The sequence below is a fragment of the Dasypus novemcinctus genome, chromosome 26 (assembly GCF_030445035.2).
Source record: "Dasypus novemcinctus isolate mDasNov1 chromosome 26, mDasNov1.1.hap2, whole genome shotgun sequence".
Lineage (NCBI taxonomy): Eukaryota > Metazoa > Chordata > Mammalia > Cingulata > Dasypodidae > Dasypus > Dasypus novemcinctus.
This window is the reverse complement of record NC_080698.1, coordinates 23,361,596-23,380,933: the sequence shown is the minus strand read 5'-3', so window position 1 is coordinate 23,380,933 and position 19,338 is coordinate 23,361,596. Positions and strand designations below refer to the sequence as shown.

At 36.8% G+C, this 19,338-nt stretch overlaps 1 protein-coding gene across 14 annotated transcripts; it reads right to left on the bottom strand.

Annotated features, from left to right (window-relative positions):
• Positions 1-2,009: 2,009 nt before the first annotated feature.
• On the bottom strand, positions 2,010-19,018 carry CEP15 (centrosomal protein 15). Of its 14 annotated transcripts, none has more exons than XM_058288897.1 (6): positions 18,912-19,015; positions 18,093-18,291; positions 17,474-17,555; positions 14,340-14,463; positions 4,998-5,072; positions 2,010-2,364 (listed from the first exon to the last, which is right to left on the bottom strand). In XM_058288897.1, exons 3-6 carry the CDS (start codon positions 17,524-17,526, stop codon positions 2,230-2,232), a joined length of 387 nt encoding a protein of 128 aa, XP_058144880.1. In that variant the 5' UTR covers positions 17,527-17,555; positions 18,093-18,291; positions 18,912-19,015; the 3' UTR covers positions 2,010-2,229. The 14 variants fall into 14 exon arrangements, with proteins under 14 accessions (XP_058144880.1, XP_058144878.1, XP_071068234.1 ...); XM_058288895.1 differs by having other exon boundaries at positions 18,174-18,291; XM_071212133.1 differs by having other exon boundaries at positions 18,093-18,286; positions 18,912-18,993.
• Between the last annotated feature and the right edge of the window lie 320 nt (positions 19,019-19,338).

Sequence of the window (19,338 nt, the reverse complement as noted above, 5' to 3'; positions counted from 1 at the left end):
AGAAGTAAAAGTCCTCAATGGAAGTTTTCGAGGTATTAAATAGAAATAGGAAAAATGGTACAGCTAAAGCCTAAAAATAGTTTCCCTCCTGACCTAAATTTGTAATCCAGGGTATAATAAATTTATGCTTTTCTTTTTCACTATTTAGTGTATTAGTCACTTCAAAGGAGGGAAGAAAAACAACCTCTTCTGAGACAGTTAAATTGCCATTCAAATATTTTGCATTTTATTCTAAACTGCTGGTGATTTAATTTACAGATTTCAAAGAAAGTGTATACTTAAATATTTTAGGACGTTACCGTATCAACCACTGTTTAATTTTGGAATGTGCCTACTTGCTTGACACAATATTTTACTATCTCAACAAATGTTTAGCCTTTTTTTTTCCATTTGACTAAAGAGAAGTAAGTTTCACATTGCCTCATTCACCTTCTTAGTGCATATGCTGGAAAAGATTGGATGTTAAAAAAAAACAAAACTTCCTCATGTTCCTTTCTACTACATCTAAATCTGTTTACCAATTCAAAGCTGCTAAAAAAAAAAAATGCTGCATTCTCCTGCTAAATCAATTGGATGGCTGGAAACCAAACTGTAATATAACAGGAAAAAAATTATCAATTTATCTTCATAATAGAACATTCTTGAGAACGTATAAAATTGTTCTCTCCTGTTTTTTTTTCCTCTATTTTCCTTTTTTAAGCTACTTTTTATAGTTATGTAACAGTTTTAATATTTTGCGACATTTTGTATTGTGACACTATAGATGAAATTGTCATCGGACTGACACCCTGTGCTGTTTATTCCTTAATTACAACTGCTAACACTGTAGAGAAGTGTGCTAATCTGCCAGCACATATTATGAAAACAACGTTATTGTTACCCACACCAACACCCACTCAACAGGATATTTCCAAGATAGTAGTTTAAAGGAACTTATCAGCACAATGGACATTTCAATAGTTTTTGTTTTGTTTTGTCCTATTGTCTTCTTTTAAAAACACAAACCAGTTGGAAATATTAAAAATTTTAATATAGTGTCAACATCTTTTATTAGAAGTTGCCTCTATGGTTAGAAAAATTATATTTTTTCTAGTGCATAAGCACTGGTAGATGGAGGGATGTGACCCAAAGCTCTCTGTCAACTGTTTCAAAAATGATGAAAATAGAAGGGAGAAGGAAAGGCAAGTTTAAAGATGAAAAGACGAGAGATGGGTTATTCTCATTCACAGGGGTTGGCAATTCTTAAATAACCAAGTGAAAATCTAATAGCCATTTGTAGACTTAATAGGTATCCTTGTTGAAAACCAAGTCTGAGACCTATTCAAAGTGGCTACTTATTGAATGGTTTATAGTTCAGTTCTCCCCATCTCTAGAACTTTGAGGTTTAATTTTCTGTAAAGCTCAAAATCTTATGAATCCGTTTTCTGATAAATATTCTTATTATACGAAAGCAGCTAAACTTCATTGTCTTTTCATTTGTTGGAAGAAACGATGTAAACACTTTGATTCTTGTACCTCACCCCCCATAATAAAATAACTGGAAAGTAAAGATTCTTGAAAACTTAATCAGAACTAGTAATTGTTAATCACTGTTTAGTTAAGATGACTATAAATGTCTTTTTTTACACCTCCCTGCAGCTTTTTGCTTGCTGTCTGCTTTCTGTGTCCATTCGCTGTGTGTCTTCGTGTGTCTGTATTTTATTATTTATTCCCGCCCCCACTTGTGCTTGCTTGCGGTCTCTTCTCTGTGTCCATTTGCGGTGTGTTCTTCTTTGTTTTTTTGCTTGTCTCCCTCTGTTGTTGTTGTTGTGTCACCTTGCTGACTCAGCTCTCCGCAGCGCTTTGGGGGCTGGGCGGCACTCTGGGGGGCTTTGCTGCAGCTTGCAGCCAAGTCTGCCTTCACAAGGAGGCCCTGGGACGCGAACCCAGAGCCTCCCATATGGTAGACGGGAGCCCAACTGGTTGAGCGACAACCGCTTCCCTATAAATGATTTTTTAAACAATACATGTAACACTTACTTAATATTTTATTTAATAAATAATCCAACTTGAAATTTAGTCTTTTAGTGGTAATTTGACCTCTCCCAGGAGATTCTCAGAGTCTCATTGTCACTTAGGAGGTAACAGACCAATATGAAAATATCCAATTCCTAAAGTTCCTGCACTGACCCGACATTCTTTAATATTCAGTGTTACTAAACAAGGTTTTTGAAATAGCATATTAAGAAATTATAGCTGTGTCTCATTTTTAATGGTATTTTCTGCTTCATTTTGATTTTCAAAACCAACAGGACATGGTGCTTTTCCTAAAAGAAACTGTTCCCATTTGGGAATATATTCTTCTACTGATGCCCAGTAATGAGTCTGGAAAAAAAACACAAAAACCCAAAAGTGAAAAAGCATATCAAGCAATTGAACTTGGCGCTTCATAATAGTCTAAATGTTTATTCACTTAAGTGTGTATGTGCATGTATACACACACACACACACACACACACAGAATATACACAGAATGCACTTCCTCTACAGAACATTTTATGATAATTTTAGAAAAAAATCTGGCTACTTACTTGTGTTAATTTTCTTTTTCTCAGTAAAACCGGAGGCTGGCAGAAGTACAGATTTTAGAATTTTATAGTGATTTTACACGCCATCTTGTGGCCAAACTTGTGATTATTTCCGGTAGTATCATATGTGGCTATACAACAATTAAATGTTTTTGTTTAACATACCAGATCCTACACCAATGATTACCCATATTGAAATTATTAAAACGAAATGATTAACTTTTACCATCTGAATTAACATCAAAAGTTTGACCTAGGACAAGATTAGGAACTGAAATATAGCTAGTACTTTACTGTATAGGATTCAGAATAACCCCCATAATTGTGGAGTGGAGAACACTAAAAACACACATCTACTATATCTTGAAGAACAGCAGATATGAAAAATTGTAGTTTTTTCCCAAATTTTTGTAGATGAGAAAATAACAGCAATATCATGCACCAATTTTCAATATAAATAACTTGAAAATTGAGATGCTATATTACTGGCCTTGCTCTAGGAGTCTACAGGCTATGGAAGCTCAAACAACATCACCACGCTGCACCTCCAAGCTTTCCTGGTTTCCATGGTACTGTCTTAAGGAGGCCAAAGAGAACCACACTGCCAAAGGCAGGCATAGAAGTACTAGATAGATAATCACTATCACCCATTTTGGGAAGTCTAGCCAAATAATTAAATAGCTTTAGGAACACACAGTTATTCACTAAGGATATTTTAAAAGTACAGGGGTTATAAAAGGTGAAAATGGTGAGGGATTTTACATATCTATGCAACTATGGATGTGGTTTTAGAAATAGTCTGGCATACTTAAATAAAGGTCTTCCTGTGCAAGGCTGACTAAGAAAAATACCAACCAAGGCCTGTGTTGGAAGTTTCTCAGCCATTCATGGCTGGGTTAACCTGACTGTGGGTCCTATACATACCAGAGTAAGGTACTGGAGAATTCAGTAAAGAAAAAGACATGGCCAAGGCACAATTTTGTACCAAGGTATTTTTCTAAACTCAACCACTGCCTTTTCTTACCTTACATGACAGAGAAAATTAAGGGGCAAATTCTCAGCCTTTAATATTGAGTCTGTTCATATCCCTGGTCAGGGAGAAAGCAAAACTATATTTGAAAAATAAAAATATAAGGGAGCGAATGTGGCTCAAGCAGTTGAACACCTGCTTCCCACATGCAAAGTCCTGGGTTCAATTCCCAGTCCCGCCTTAAAAACAACAACAAAAACAAACAAGCAAACAAATGAAAAAACCAACTCAGGGGAGCCAATGTGGCTCAGTGGTTGAATGTTAACTTCCCACATATGAGGTTCTGGGTTCAAACCCTGGCCCCAGTACCTCCAAAAAAAAAAAAATGTATGTATGTGTGTGTATATATATGTGTGTGTGTGTGTGTATGTATGTATGTATGTACGTGTATATATATATAAAATCAAACTATTGCATATGAAGTAAATTCTTGGCAGTGGACTTGGCCCAGTGGTTAGGGCGTCTGTCTACCACATGGGAGGTCTGAGGTTCAAACCCCGGGCCTCCTTGACCCGTATGGAGCTGGCCCATGCGCACTGCTGATAGGAGCAAGGAGTGCCGTGCCATGCAGGGGTGTCCCCCGCGTAGGGAAGCCCCACGCACAAGGAGTGCACCCTGTAAGGAGAGCATGAAAGAAAGTGCAGCCTGCCCAGGAATGGTGCCACACACACAGAGAGCTGACACAGCAAGATGACCGCAACAAAAAGAAACATAGATTCCCGTGCTGCTGACAACAACAGAAACGGACAAAGAAGATGCAGCAAAATAGACACAGAGAACAGACAACCAGGGTGTGGGGGAGAAGGGGAGAGAAAATAAATAAATAAAAAATATATATTTTAAAAAAAGAAATAAATTCTCATTGATCACAAATACATTCATAAACCAAGTATGATTTCTTTGGCATTTTTTTGCCAACCATCTTCCCAATGTGATCCTGAACTGCCTAAGCAGAATAAAACAGGTAAAAGTCACATTATACTGCGTGAAAATATGAATTTAAACAGCTCTGGTTAAATTTTTGGTGAGAGGGCTGAAATGCTATTTCTAACATCAGCCAACAGGAAAATCACTTTGGTAAGTTATGCTGTCCTCTTAAGATTGGTGAATATTGTCTTTACGGTTTAATAGGTAGTTGTCTCTAAGTGACTGGGTGAAAACATAACAGGATCTTTATAAAATTTCCACTTGATTAAGAAAATAATTTTTAATCAAAATACTTACCAATACCTAATAAGTATAAAAGCATGGCATTGTGGACATATAAAGAATGATCAGACACATCTTGTTTATTTTACTCAAGAAATAAATCTGGGAAAGGAGCACATATAAACACTATAACAATACACTACTAACATGAAAGGTTCTCTCTTTTTATGTTTGTTCCTTAAGATTCTCACCTCGAGAGAACGCACCTCAGGCTGTGGAAGTGGATGAATCCTGGTCTGTAGAGACTTTTCTGCTGCTTCTATATCCTGTAATAGACATCACCATTTTAAGAAGTGTATTTACAGAAACACACACAATTACACCTGCACTAGCAATATCTATATCCCAAGTGTCTCACCTTCACTATTCTCTGGTCACGAGGTTTGAACTGAGGCTGGGGTGCTGAGGTAGCAGAACTGATCATTCGTCAATTAACCAGCCTCGAAGTAGAGAGTGCAGGATTTCTTATATTAAAATAGGGAGGTGGTAATATGTCTTTGTTCTGTATTTTCACTTTACATAGCTAGTAAGTGCCAATAATTCTTGCAAAAAGATTTTCCTCTAAAACCACTCAGCATTATCTTAGCTCTGAAATTACCCAAAAACAGTCAGATGGATAAGCAGTTGAATATTCTGATACTAAAGCAGTCTGATACTCGGTCCCAGACCATGCTAACCTTTAAAGTGAAGATTTCCTGTCTCTTCAGATCAGTGGTATACATTTTATGTGTTTAAAATTCCATTAAAAATTTTATATTTATGGGAATATTTTACCTATTTCAACGAAGTACCTCAGTACTTTGTGACAAGAACCTTTCCACTGTCCTACTTAGATTTTTAGTACTAGATTTTCAAGTTAATTCAAATGCAAGTCTTACTGCTAAGGAGTATGTCATTCAGCTGAAGGCATTCAATTATAAACAAACACCATCCTTTCCTTTGTAGTTTAACTTGCAGGTGTATTTTCTCTTATGGTTGTAAAAATGCAAAGGTAACTAAGTTGAATTCATACCCTGGTAAAGATTTTACCTTGATATATGCATGAATTCCAAGTCCAAAATGTTAAGGCCCTGGAAAATTGTACAAACATGTAATAAATGCCCCCAAAATCAGCATCTGTGTTGTCCATGCCTATTGATCATGGTTGTAAAGTTCAGAGGCCTTGCTTGAAGACCATGTAAATTTTGTCTCTGTGTGGAGCTTAGTGAGTTGAGAGAAAAGAGAAAGTTGTCTGATACATGTACAAGCATTGGAGCAATCTACGTACAGGGCTGTTGGACAGACGGAGAGAGATGGAAAGGGGCGTGGGAGTGGGGTGTGAAGAAGCCAATGCTGAACAGGAGAAAAGAGATAGCAGATGGTAGCGGCAGGAGAAAGGAATGGGTGTGAAATGTAAAAGGGAAAAACAGGAAATTCCCTAAAGGGACTCCCCAAAGTTGCACAACCAATAATGCACCTGCTGTCTAGAGGAAGGTAATTTGAAGGGGAAAAACAACAATTTAGGGATAAAAAGCCCATCTATTAGCGTGTCTATCCCATATCAGACATTTACAGCTAAGACGCTGGCAAATAGCTTTTGACATGGATGCTACAAAAGATACGGAAGCTAAATTGTTCTATGATTACACTGAGATTTTACAAGGTCCTGGAATAAAATAACTTTCACTTTTATAAATCAAATAAACAAAAGCAGAAAAGAACACAAATAGAATAATCAAAACACAAATGATAACATGATTCTAAAAAATTACTGTTAGTGGCAGGTCTAGGTGCCACTAGCATTATAGACATTATGAACATTTTTCCTGAAGACGAGAAAATGAGGATTTTGAATATCTCTGAAAGAAGAGCATATTTACAAACAAAAGAGCAGATACAAACAGGGGATAGGGGATATGTGGCCTGGCAAAGCAGGCCTGTTATTACAAACTTGACTGTGTCATCTCTGTAGCATTTCAACAAGGGATTATCATCCCTCCTAAAAATTCCTTCCTTAGCTTAGTGCTGTTTCACTTTCTTAGATTTTCTTCTTTCTTCTCTGACTCCTATTTCTCTTTCTCCTTGGCTGGCTCCTCTTTCTCTCCCTGTTCCTAAGTATGGGCTTTCTTAAGATTTGTGACATCTGTCCTCATCTTTTTACTTTTTTCACTCCAAGAATGTCTCTCTTATGTAGCTTCAGCTATTACTATAGAGGGATGACTAACTTTTCTTTGTAGGCCATTATTTCTCAACCTAATTAAAACTAAACTCATCTTCCTACTGAGTGTATTACTATTAGTAGAAATTCCATTCACCTAGATACTTATGCTGTATTCTCTATCTTCAACTCTTCTTCTCTACCATTTAAAATCCCAAAGTTCTATAGATTGTTCCTTCAGGATGTTCTTCTCTAGCCTTTCCATTTAATTCCCAATGCTCTGCCTTATTACATACGTCCACTTAACAAATCCTTAGTGATTACTCTGACTCAGATCTAGACTATATCTCAGTCTATTTCTATCCTTTTATCCCTAATGTGGGATTGATGAGTTTTCCTAAAGAACTACTTTAGATTAAGTCCTTCCATAGAATAATCTATAGAAACCCATGATATAGGGCATGAAGTCTGAATTTATTAGCCTGACTGAAAAAATCTCTGCAATTTGACCCCGGCCTTCTAAAGCAAGTTATATCCTAAAACTTCCATGTAAGAACCTTCCCTTTAACTGTAAACTACCAGAAGGTAAGAATTATGTTCGATACAACTCTTATGCATCAGAGTATCTAACTACATGCAGGGCACATAATATGCACTGAATATTCATTAAATGAATACATGACTAATGTATCTAAGTTTCCTGAGTATAAACTAAAAATTAAGATAATTACCAAAAGAGGAGGCAGGGAAGAGGGGGAGAAGCTAGATTTCACTGACTACATGGTGTATTACCCTGTTTATAGATTTGCCAGTGGGCCATATCAAATTCTACATAGTTATAAAACAAATAAAAAAACAACCCCTACAAACTGAAAACAAAATGAAACAAATCTGTTATGGAATTGGTGGTATAATCACATGGATAGGATCTATTCAAGTGTTCTTAAAACACAGTGTTTTCACTGAACAGCTTTACAGAGATATACCCTAAGGACAAAAAGAATTGTAAAATAAAAAAAAAATTTAACTGAAAACTATTTTCAGTAATCACATTTTTGGAGGTGGTGATGTCTGTATCAGAGGACAGAACAAATGAGGAGTAATGTTGGTATGATAGGTTTTTAAGTACCCCAGAAAAAACAATCTTAGCTTCGTTCCTGTGGTTGTGAATCCATTATAAACAGGACTTTTCAAAGATGTATTTTTAGTTAGGCTATGGTCAAATGAGTCAGGATGGGTTTTAATCCTATTACTGGAGCCTTATAAAGAGAAATTCACAGGGAGAAACTGGAAGCAGGAAGCCAGCAGTCAAGAGAATGTGGATGAGAAAGGAGAGAAGGTTGCCATGGTGTGAGGCAGGAATAGGAACCAATGAGCCCCAAGGATCACCAGCAACTAACACGAGAATGTTATAGACTGGGAAGAAAGGATTGCCTTGCTGATGCCTCAATCTTCTACTCTCAAATCCATGAGCTAATAGGTTCCCATTGTTTAAGCTAACCTATTGTGTGGTATTTGTCACAGGAGCCTGGAAACTAAGACAGTTAGTGTTAGAAAATTCTTTGGTAACTGAAATTTTTGTTATGAGGAAAAGGAAACAGGTACAAGATTGAGGATTTCTAAGTTAAAAATTTTGTGATCCTGTATTTTAATTGGAAATACTGATATAGGTTTTTGATGTATTTTATCATTAAAAAGAAAGTTGCAATGAATACCCTTATGCTCGAAATATATTTCCCATCAAAAGGATGAAGGGCATCTTGGAGAAATGGTCAATTTCTAATCTGGGCAGCAAATGTATATGATGATCCTGAAAGATCTTTTTCATATCAAAGAAAAGGAAACTATCCAAGACTGATAGGACTGTGTCAAAGGCATTCAGGAGCTAATTTGAAGAGGCTCCATTTGGTAAAGACAGACTGATTTGAGCATTGGTAAGGATACAAATTATAATGGATTGAAATATTTCAAATCCTAGACATGTTTTTTAAAAAAGACCTCACTGATCATCTTTCTCCTTTGGAGGATGCTACAAAACCAAATCTATTCTGAAAACAAAATAAGGCTAAGGATCAAGCACTCATCAGGCTTTTTCCTATATGAACTGTGCTTCAGTATAATCAAGTATTTGATGAGGGGAAGTTTCTCTTCCAAGAAACATTTAGCGACTGAGAGGGGATAAAAGAACTGGAATAGCACATTTGCAGTCCCTAATGAATTAATTAATCTAGGCAATGGTCATCAGTAACTGCTAAAATTCCAAAAAGAGGGATAATCAGGCCTCATAGAGATATTCTTCCCTACAAAATTGAACCTGCATCTAATCAGGCATTAGATCTAAAATATTCATTGTGGGAACCATTAGCCACATGTGGCAAGTTTAAATTAAGATGTGCTATTAATGTAAAATATGGACTGAATTTGAAGAAAATAGAATATAAAATACCTAATAAACAACTTTTCCATTGATTACATTTAAATATATATATATTCAGTTAAATAAAATGCTATAAAATTAATTTGACCTATTTCTTTTTACTTTTTAAAAAGTGGTTATTAGAAACTTTAAAATTACATGTATGGTTTGCATGAAATTTCTACTGGACAGTGCAGCTCTAGATCTATCAATTTAAAGGAATTATAGGAATTATGAGGAACATGTTGAATTATACCTCAGAGGTTTAATTAGCAATTTGATCATAAGACAAATGACCCAATTCCTTCAACAAATAAAAGGGGAATAAAAGAGGAAAATGGGTTTAAAGATTAAGAGATTAAGATTAAGATTGAAAGAGACCTATCAATCAATAAAAGGTTAGATCTTATTCAGGTCCTGATTCAAACAAATCTAAAGATATGTTTACAGGGAAGCGGTTGTAGCTCAACTAATAGAGCGTCCGCGTACTATATGGAGGGTCCAGGGCTCAATACCCAGGACCTCCTGACCTGTGTGGTGAGCTGGTCCACGCACAGTACTGATGCACACAAGGAGTGCCGTGCCACTTGGGTATCCCGAGTGGGGTGACCCAAACGGAAGGAGAGCCACCATGCGCAAAAAAAGCACAGTCCTGCCCAGGAGTAGCGCCTCACACGTGGAGAGCTGACACAGCAAGATGACGCAACAAAAAAAGCAACGCAGTTTCCCAGTGCCACGTGACAAGAATGCAAGTCGACATAGAACAACACACAGAGAATGGACACAGAGCAGACAATGGGGGGGGGGGAGGGGAGAAAAATAAATATTTTTTAAAATGTTTATAAAATAATCAGGGAAATTCGAACCTTGCCTAGATATTTGAGGAATAATTGTAAATTTTTAGGTTGATAATGGTATTGTGATTTTGCTTAAAATCATTATCTTCTAGTGATAGATACTGAAATACATAAGGAGATATACTGAATTAATTACAGATGAAACAAGATTAACTTCTCTAGGAAGACGAGAAGTATAGATAAAACAAGATTGGCCATGTGCTTATAATTGTTCATTAACTGTGTTAAGCACATGAAAGTACATTCTTCTATTCTCTCTTCTGTAGATACTTTTTATAATTACTTAAAATTTTTTATAAATTTTAAAATTTTTTATAATTATTTAAAAATTAGTTTCTAATACAGATAATGGTGCAAATGCCACTCTATGGCGGACTTCAGAAGTGCATATTTAAATGAATCTACTCATGACTGTGAAAGGTACAATGTGAGCACAGAGTCACATGCTAAGATCTCTTTTTCCCTACCACCTGCACATGTGTTCTCCCCCTTACCCCCAATCCAGCAACAGTGATCTCACCCTGTATATATAGCAAACCCAGCTGCAGCTGGCTGATTTTAATCTTTTAATCTGCTGAAGGGCCAATTTTTGGCATAGGAAAAAAAATAATAAAGCACATGATACAGGGTCATTGGTATAAGGAACACTTAAGCATCCACTAAAATTTTCTACCACTGTACCTGAAATGAAATGGAGAAAGTGAAAAATGTAAGGAGGAAAGAGAACAGACATGGTGCTGTAAGTCACTGGCCACTCTGGGGGGCAGTGTGCTGAAGGCCCTGCTCACGAAGGCTTCCAGGCACTCCTTAATGGAAGCACTGTATCTCTTATCTGCCCTAGCACCTTCCCATGCTTTCTCAACCCAGGGTGTTTCTTTTTCCTGAGATGATATTAATTACCACAAAATTGCCTTTCCAGTAAAACTAAATTAGGGGATGTTTGACAATTTATATTATGGAAATATTTATAGAAACAAAATCTTTCCTTTCTCTTCCAAGACCATACTATTATATTTACATTTTAAAAGGCAGACATGTTTCATCTTACTAATATTAACAGGGAAAAATCATTCAGCTGTGCTTTCAAATTCCGCTATTTATGATATTTAGTGACTGAAGGGAATATTTTGTAAACCCTGGCTGTGATTTTTCTTCACTCCTTATATTCATATTCATTTGTCTACTAATGTGTTTTAATATCTGATAGGGTTAATCTCGTCTTTGTTGCTTGTCTTTTAAAACTCTTAGATATTCTTTTTTATTTTTTCAAATGAACTTAGAAAAATTTGAGTTTGCAAACTTTGTTGGAATTTCATTTAACCTAAAAATAAGTTTGTGATAAATGACTTTAGACAGTCTCCCCAGTCAAGATTAAGGTATACATCTCCTTTTAAGTTTTCTTTTAAATCTTCCATTAAAGTGTAATAATTCTTTTTACACTAATCATATTTATCCTTTGTTGAGAGCGCTCCTAAATATTTTATAATTTTATTGCTAATGTGACTGATCTCTTATATAATCCCATGTATACATAACATTACTATAGATTTTTGCATGTTTCCTTTTTATCCATTAATTTTACTCAACTTGAAATATACTGGTTTTAAAACAACTTTGGTTTTACTAAGTCTCTCATCATATCATTTAAAAATATTAGTGTGACTCTTCCTTTACAAAAGTTAAAACTCATTTCTTATCAATGTTTATTACATTGGTAAAGACTATCTAAATGAAACCAAATAATGAATGGTAATAGAGTTCATCCTTATTTTGTTACCATCTTTATAGGGAATGCTTCCAGTTTTTAGTGGAACTGTTTTTAAAGTGTGCTCTGTATTTCTTAAGTACAAATCCTGGCAGTAACTTAAATTGTTAATCTGAAAAGAAGCAGGAGTTACCCTTTGGTTTCCTCATCTCTAATTTAAGGGGTTTGTTCAGATCAGCGGTTTTTCTAAGAATTACTAGAGCTATAGCAGGGCTTTGTACCAAAGTAGGTCCACTTTTATCTTCTTTATGTATTTAGAAAAAGATTTTTATGCTTAAAAAAATGAAAACCTTTAGATGAGAATCTAATTTTTACCATTAGATTAGAATCTAATCTAATCTAGATGCTTCTTAAAGTCTCTCCTAACTCAAATTCTATAATCGAGTCCTACTGATTTTACTTTCAAAATAACTTCTATGGTAGAGTTATTAAAATTGTATCCAAAATTTGAAAAAAATAACAAGGAAAAGCAGGATAAAAAAAAATTGCACATAGAATGATTCAAAGTATGTTTAAAAAAGGGGGAAGGAAGAGATTGCAGCCCTAGAAGCAAGCACTGAGCCAGGCATGCAATAGCTGCTCAATAAACATTCATTAAAGGACTAAAAGGAAATATACAGTATTTCAAGATGGCAGGGTTGAAGTGTAAGGTGTGCTATTTCATCTTCTTCACTCTTTCCCAATTTGTTTTCCAGTGAGATATATTACTTTGATAATCAGAGGGAAAAAAAGAGCATGCCAAACTAAAGTTTCTCATGACCACAAAATCAGGTTCATTGTCATCTTCCTTCTAAATATAACCAAGTTTTGCTTCCCATTTTAACTTCAGCTTCTCCATTCTTGGAATCACCTAGAACCACTCATATATTTCTTATTAGTCTATATTTTTCTTTTGTTTAAATATTTTCTGTTTATTTCTATATATCAAGTCTTATCTCCTTAGTTTGTCCTCATAATACATATCCAATTTTGTTTCCTGTGACTTTCCAAGCCAGTTAGCTTACTGTCCCATGGATATTAAACAGGGCCACTCATTTTTCTGGTCTTAGCTATACTGCAAGAATCCAACGGAATGCCTTGCTTTCTGCCTCTTCAAATACAGTTCAAATTAGCCTCTTCTCTGAGCCCTCTTAGAATATTCTAGCTCTCAAAGATCTTCTTTCTCTTATTCCTTCAGCACTGAGTCTATTCCACATAATTTAATGTTTTACCACATAAGGTCTTACATCTTATGTCATCAACTAAGTCTGTAAGCTCCTTCATGTCAAGAACTCTGGTTTATACTTATTTTGTTCTCCTCACTTTCTGCTCAGAGATAGTTCAATAGGACCCCCAGGTAGTCATTATATACTTGCTAATTAAAAGACAGACACTTGAAAACCAAATATATCACTGGCTGCAGGTAACTAGCGATCAAACCTTCTAATTTAGCTTTCCTGACGTTTCATTCCAGATTATCCCATATCTTTTCATTTAAAAATAAATATTGCAAACACCACTGGGCAAGTAAGACATATGGCAATATAGAATGCTTTGGTAGCACTATGGCTGTGACTTAAATTACTGTGGATCAAACTGCCAGAAGCTGAGAAGATAACTGAATTTTCTTCTTTACCCTATAGTGACGACAGGAGATAACTATATTATGCCTATCGATGAAAATATTTAACAATAAAAAACTGAAAACACTGCTTTATAACTTAAATAATATAGTCTTACTACCAAATGTTTTAGTCATGGGATCTCTTGGAAGCTTGAATGGAAGCAAACTTTAGGGTTTTAATTATGGATGAAGCCATACAATTCTGGAAGCAAAGTATAGCAAGCAGCCAAAAATGTTACACATACGATTTTACTCCAAATGGGCACATTGGCCAAATGGTGAGACCCTGTACAATCACACACTTTGACCACGCCTCATCTCCATCTAAAAAGAACAGGGAAATCTCTTATCTTAGATATGAATTCTGTATTTTCAGTTAGAACTTAGAGTTGGATCTAAATACCTTATAGGTACTTTATATGGTCTTTCAGGATCTTCCTTCAAATAAAAGATAGCAGATAGACAGTTATGTCTTCTTTTTCTCACTTTCTTATTCTTGCACAAAGGTGACCTTAAAATTTCCTCTATAGTCATTGATTTTTCTGGTTGACTGAACACATTTAGCTTGAGCATCTTTCAATTTTATTTATTTAAATGAGAATTCAGATCCTACTTATCTAAGATTTAAAAAAAAAGATATGTTGCTTCATTAATCCTATTTATTACTCGGACCAAAGAAATTAAATCAATAAAAATTATGAAAACATTTTTGGAAAGGTGGGAAAAATATTTATACTCAAGTTATGGAAACTTACATTTAAAAGACTAAGGTTCCTTTTATAAGCAGTCTCAGCTGCTTGCATCTGAGATATCTTTTCCATGTTTTGCTCTCCAAATCTATTGTTCATTTGTTGAAGTAACATTAATCTTTGTGATACTCTAGAAAAAAAGATGGAAACAATTTATTGCCTCCCTGATATTAAAAAAAAAAAGTAAATTTTAATTGTGAGTGATTCCAACTTATTTTGAAAGCCAATTATTATGTCAATAAGACAAGTGAAAAAGTTAGATAAATTTAGTTCAGTAAATCTTAGGACAATTTAGGTAAGATTTTTATTTTCATTAGCATACTCTTTATATATTCCATAAGTACATGAATCTGTTTTTTGGCCCTTCTAGTGTTTTGAAATTATTTTAGTATATTGAAGATATGCTTTAATTTTTTTAAGAAAATGCAAGCTGTAATACATATCCCTTTGTACACATACTTATATATACTTCCCCACACATATACTTTGATGTAACTTGCTATATGAAACCTTCTGCTTAACACTTCAGTACCCCTGAATCTCATGTTACACATTTAGAATTGTGCTAAACTTCCATATGTTTGAAGAAGCAATAAAAATATTTTTCTTCTTTTCTAAAAGAAAAAGATGATGGTTTGATATATGAGTGAGAGGTTGTGTGTATGTATGCATAGTCACAAGGTGAAATAGTAATTGAAGGAAAAAGTTGAAGTGATTACCAAACTACTTTGTTATATGGAATATAATTGAAAAGTTTCTCACTGGTCCAATGTTCATTTTGTAAGTTTTTGATCCTCTTAAATGGGTATATAAAATCTGGTATACACATACAATGGAATATTATTCAGCCATGAAAAGGACTATCATTCTCGTACATGCTACAGCATGAATGAATTTTAAACATTATGGTAAATGAAACAGGTCAGACACAAAAGGACAAATATTGGTTCCATTTATGAGAAATACCTAGAACAGTCAAATTCATAGAGACAGAAAGTATATTCAGGGTTACCAGGGGTGAAGGGAGGAGGAATGAGGGGTTAATACTTAATGGGTACAGAGCTTCTGTTTGAGGTAATAAAAATTTTTGGAAATACTGGTAATGGTTGACCACATTGTGAATATAATGAATGACTTGTACACTTAAAAATAGGTAAGATGGCAAAATTTGTTACATTTTTACCATAATAAAAATAAAAACAATTGATCAGAGGGGGAGGGGCAAGATGGTGTCAGTTTAAAAGGGCACTCACCAGCTCTCTCACAAAAAACGGCTGAGAAGGGGCAAGATCCTACCTGAGTGAGCTGTTTTGGAAACCCACAGAGAAGAAGGCTTCAGGGCATCGATCTGGAGGGAACTGGACAAGCCCAAGGGAAACCTTGGTGCTGGAGTTGGTAGGTGTGCATCCAAGAGACTTGAATCTTTGGGCTGTCCATGTGCCAGCTGGGCCCTGAGCCTCAGTAGAGTTGCAACACTTACTCTCTAGTTCATTGGACTCACCCAAGACAACTATCAAGGAGGTGAGGATGGACAGCCACCATACCAAGGAATGGAAAGTGTCTACAACTGCAAGTAAGAGAGGCCCATCCATCAGCTATATGGGATCGAGGCCCCCTCTCAATTAGAAGTGGAGTAGGTATCACCATCCCAGAATCCTCAGGTTTTGGGAAGAAAATATGGACTAGAGTGGACTTACTGGTATTCTACTATAGACTTATTGTGATTCTAGCAAAGGAAGAAATTATATCATTGATGTGGAGACAGTGGCCACTGGCAGTGCTGAAGACAGGGAGAGGGAAAAGAGGCATAATATGGGGGCATTTTGGTACTTAGAATTGTCCTGAATAACATTGCAACGACAGATACAGGCCATTATATATCCTGCCATAACCTACAGAACTGAGTGGGAGAGAGTGTAAACTACAATGTAAACTATAATCCACGCTTGGTGGCAATACTCCTAAATGTGTTCATCAATTGCAAAGAATGTACCACACTAATGAAGTTGTTAATGTGTGGAAAAGTGGGAGGTGGGGGGAGTGGGGCATATAGAAATCCCTTATATTTTTTTACATAACATTTTATGTAAGCTGAGTATCTTAAAAAAAAGATCAAGACAGTGATATTAGACCATTCAACTGAGGGTGGGTTCCCTCTAAGCATGGGACCTGTGACTGCACTGGTCACATGCCCGTGAAGTCAGCTCTAGGCAAGAGGCTTAGAGAAGTTCATTAAATACTAATATGGAGCTTCTCTACAAAGGGTGGGAGGAGGGTGAATTAATACACTACTAGTAACGACAAGTAAAACTATACTGACCATAATCATGCCTTTCTTTTTTAAAATTTATTTACAAACACTATACCCACCAAGCAAAAACTCCCCATTTCCCCTGTCCCCATCCCTGATAACTTCTAATCTACTTCCTGTCTCTGTGAAACTGCTAACTCTAGCTATTGCAAAAGCAACATCATACAATATTTTTTCTGATGTGCTTTGCTTATTTCACTGAGCAAAACGTTTTCCATAGTACACCTTCTAAACGTGTATATATATTTTTATTAAAGAAGTTGTGAGCTTACAAAATAATCATGCATAACATTCAGAATTCCCATACATCATTCCTCTACAGACACGCTGCTTTATTGTGGAACATTTATTACAGATTTTGAAAGAACATCATCAAAAATATTACCAACTATGGTCCATAGAGCCATTTGGAATATTTTTTCCACACAACCCCCATTATTAACACCATATATTACTACTGTACATTTGTTATAGTTCTTGAGAGAACATCATCATATTTGTACTGTTAACTACAGTTCATCATCTACCACATGGTTCACTGTATTATACTGTCCTATTCCCTGGACAATCCTGTACAATCCATCCAAAATGTATATCCAGCAGCTCTCACTTTCATCAAAGTTGTGCAGTCATCGCCTTTTCATACCATACCTTTTAATCTTTGCTATTTTTAAGAGACAATGACATTCTCTAACACCAGAACCTATTAATTCAAGCAGCAGAAAATTAAACCCTTTCAAATGTTTGTCTTCCTCTGCACCTAATGTCTACCTAATAAAGTCAGTACTATTAATATATTTAGGTTAATCTGGGGAAAAAACATACTTACATTTCTTCATGTCTTCTAGAAAGGCGAATTTCTTGTGCAAACAAGGAAGTCATGTTTACTCAAAGCAGAGGTAAGCTTTCTGCTAAATAATAAAAACATTTAAAGTTATTTCTACCACATGTCCACAGCTTTGCAACACTTGGGTTTTAGCACTTCAGCCCATCCGCTCTCTCAGAAGAAAAACTAGCCTTAAGATGTAATAATATATAAAATGAAAGAATGCATTTGAAAACATTTTTATCCACAATGTATAGCTTTTTGTATGCTAGATGCATCCAGGAACAACATGAATAAAGAAAATTCAACTTATTTCATATTTTTCCCTCCCTCCTCTAACCTTAATCAGAATTCAAAACAAACAAGCAGCTGGTACGAAGACTAGTAAACATTTTATTGAATCAACAGAAAGAAAAACATCCACTCTGTAAATTTCAACACAGGAATACCATCCCTTAAGCATGTGCGCACACACAGACAGGCAAACAAGTATGAAAACCAACTGGAAACTCATGGTCTTTCCTTTTATTGGAAGATTGCCCAGTCCCACCATCTCCCAAACAGGAAAGTATTTTTTATATGTAACTGTGGGGAAAAGCACAATCAGGTCCCTTCATCTTACCGTGGCAGCTAAGCAATCTCAGGCGAGGAATTTAGGAACACCCACTTCCATGGCACACTCTACACTACGAGCCAAGCTCACCTTGGCTCAAATGCCTGTTCCAAAACGGATGAAGGTCTAGAGAAATATTTTGAAGGCCCTGAGCCTGAAGGGGAGTCTCTGCTTGATTGACTTGGTGCAAAAGCTGAAGGTGCCTGCTCTAAGGGAGAAAAAGATGGAATGAAATTCCTTCCAGGAATGATGCACTGGCTTTCCTAAATTTTATGAAATGAAACACTGTCTACTAATCCAGCCCTGAAAAAAGATTGAGCTTTTCATTTAGCACACTCTCACGGAAGTCCTGGACGCGAAACACAGCCAGGGGAAACAGAGACACGACCCGACCCTCATCGGGTGTTTTCCAGTCCCGCGGGCAGCAATCGCTCCGCAGCCGGCCAGGGAGGTTCATTTACACGATTTTCCGCTAAGACCCCTGCAGGCCAATTCCCGTCGCCTTCCACCCGGTTTCGTTTTACAATAGAGCTGACTAGTGCACGCGTCAGGGAAATCCCGGAAAGTTAGTTCGCTTTAATGTCTTTTCTGTTACGCCCGCCATCAGCACTGCTGACCAAACCCCAAGGCCGATTGTGGCCGCTGAACCCAAGCCGCGGCTTCCGCCCCAACGCGCGGTGAGACAGCCGAAGGACTGACCAAGTTTCTCCACCGCGCCAGCCATTCCTCCATAACCGCAGCCTCCCTTCCGGCGCTGCAGCTACCTGCGCCGCCTGGGACAGCAGGGGAGCCCACCCGCTGGCCCCACCACCACCCGGATTCACTCACGGAGCCCACCCCCGGGCTCTCCCCGGACGGTGCAGGGGCCGGACCCTCCGCGCAGGCCAGGGCACGGTCACGTCATCCTTGCGCACGCGCCGCGCGGTGACGTCAGTACGTCGCTATAAAATACGGGCGACGGCCGCGAGTGGCCGGAGAAGTGCAGCGGCTCTGACAGAGGGTGGGCGCGGTGATACGCGGGAGGGTGGCTCGGAGAAAAGCCATTTGCGATAGTCAAGTTCAAAGCCTGTTAAAATGGGAGCTGCATATGTTTAAAGGGATCCAGTGAGTGAAACTGGTTTCTTATAAGCTGCAATGTCACAGCAGAGTGTGGAAACGGGGAAAGAACTCTTCCAAGAAATCCGAAGTACTTGAACGAATTTCAGTTATTCAATTCATTTAACAAAGCCTATGCAGTGCCTTTAGGGCACTCTGC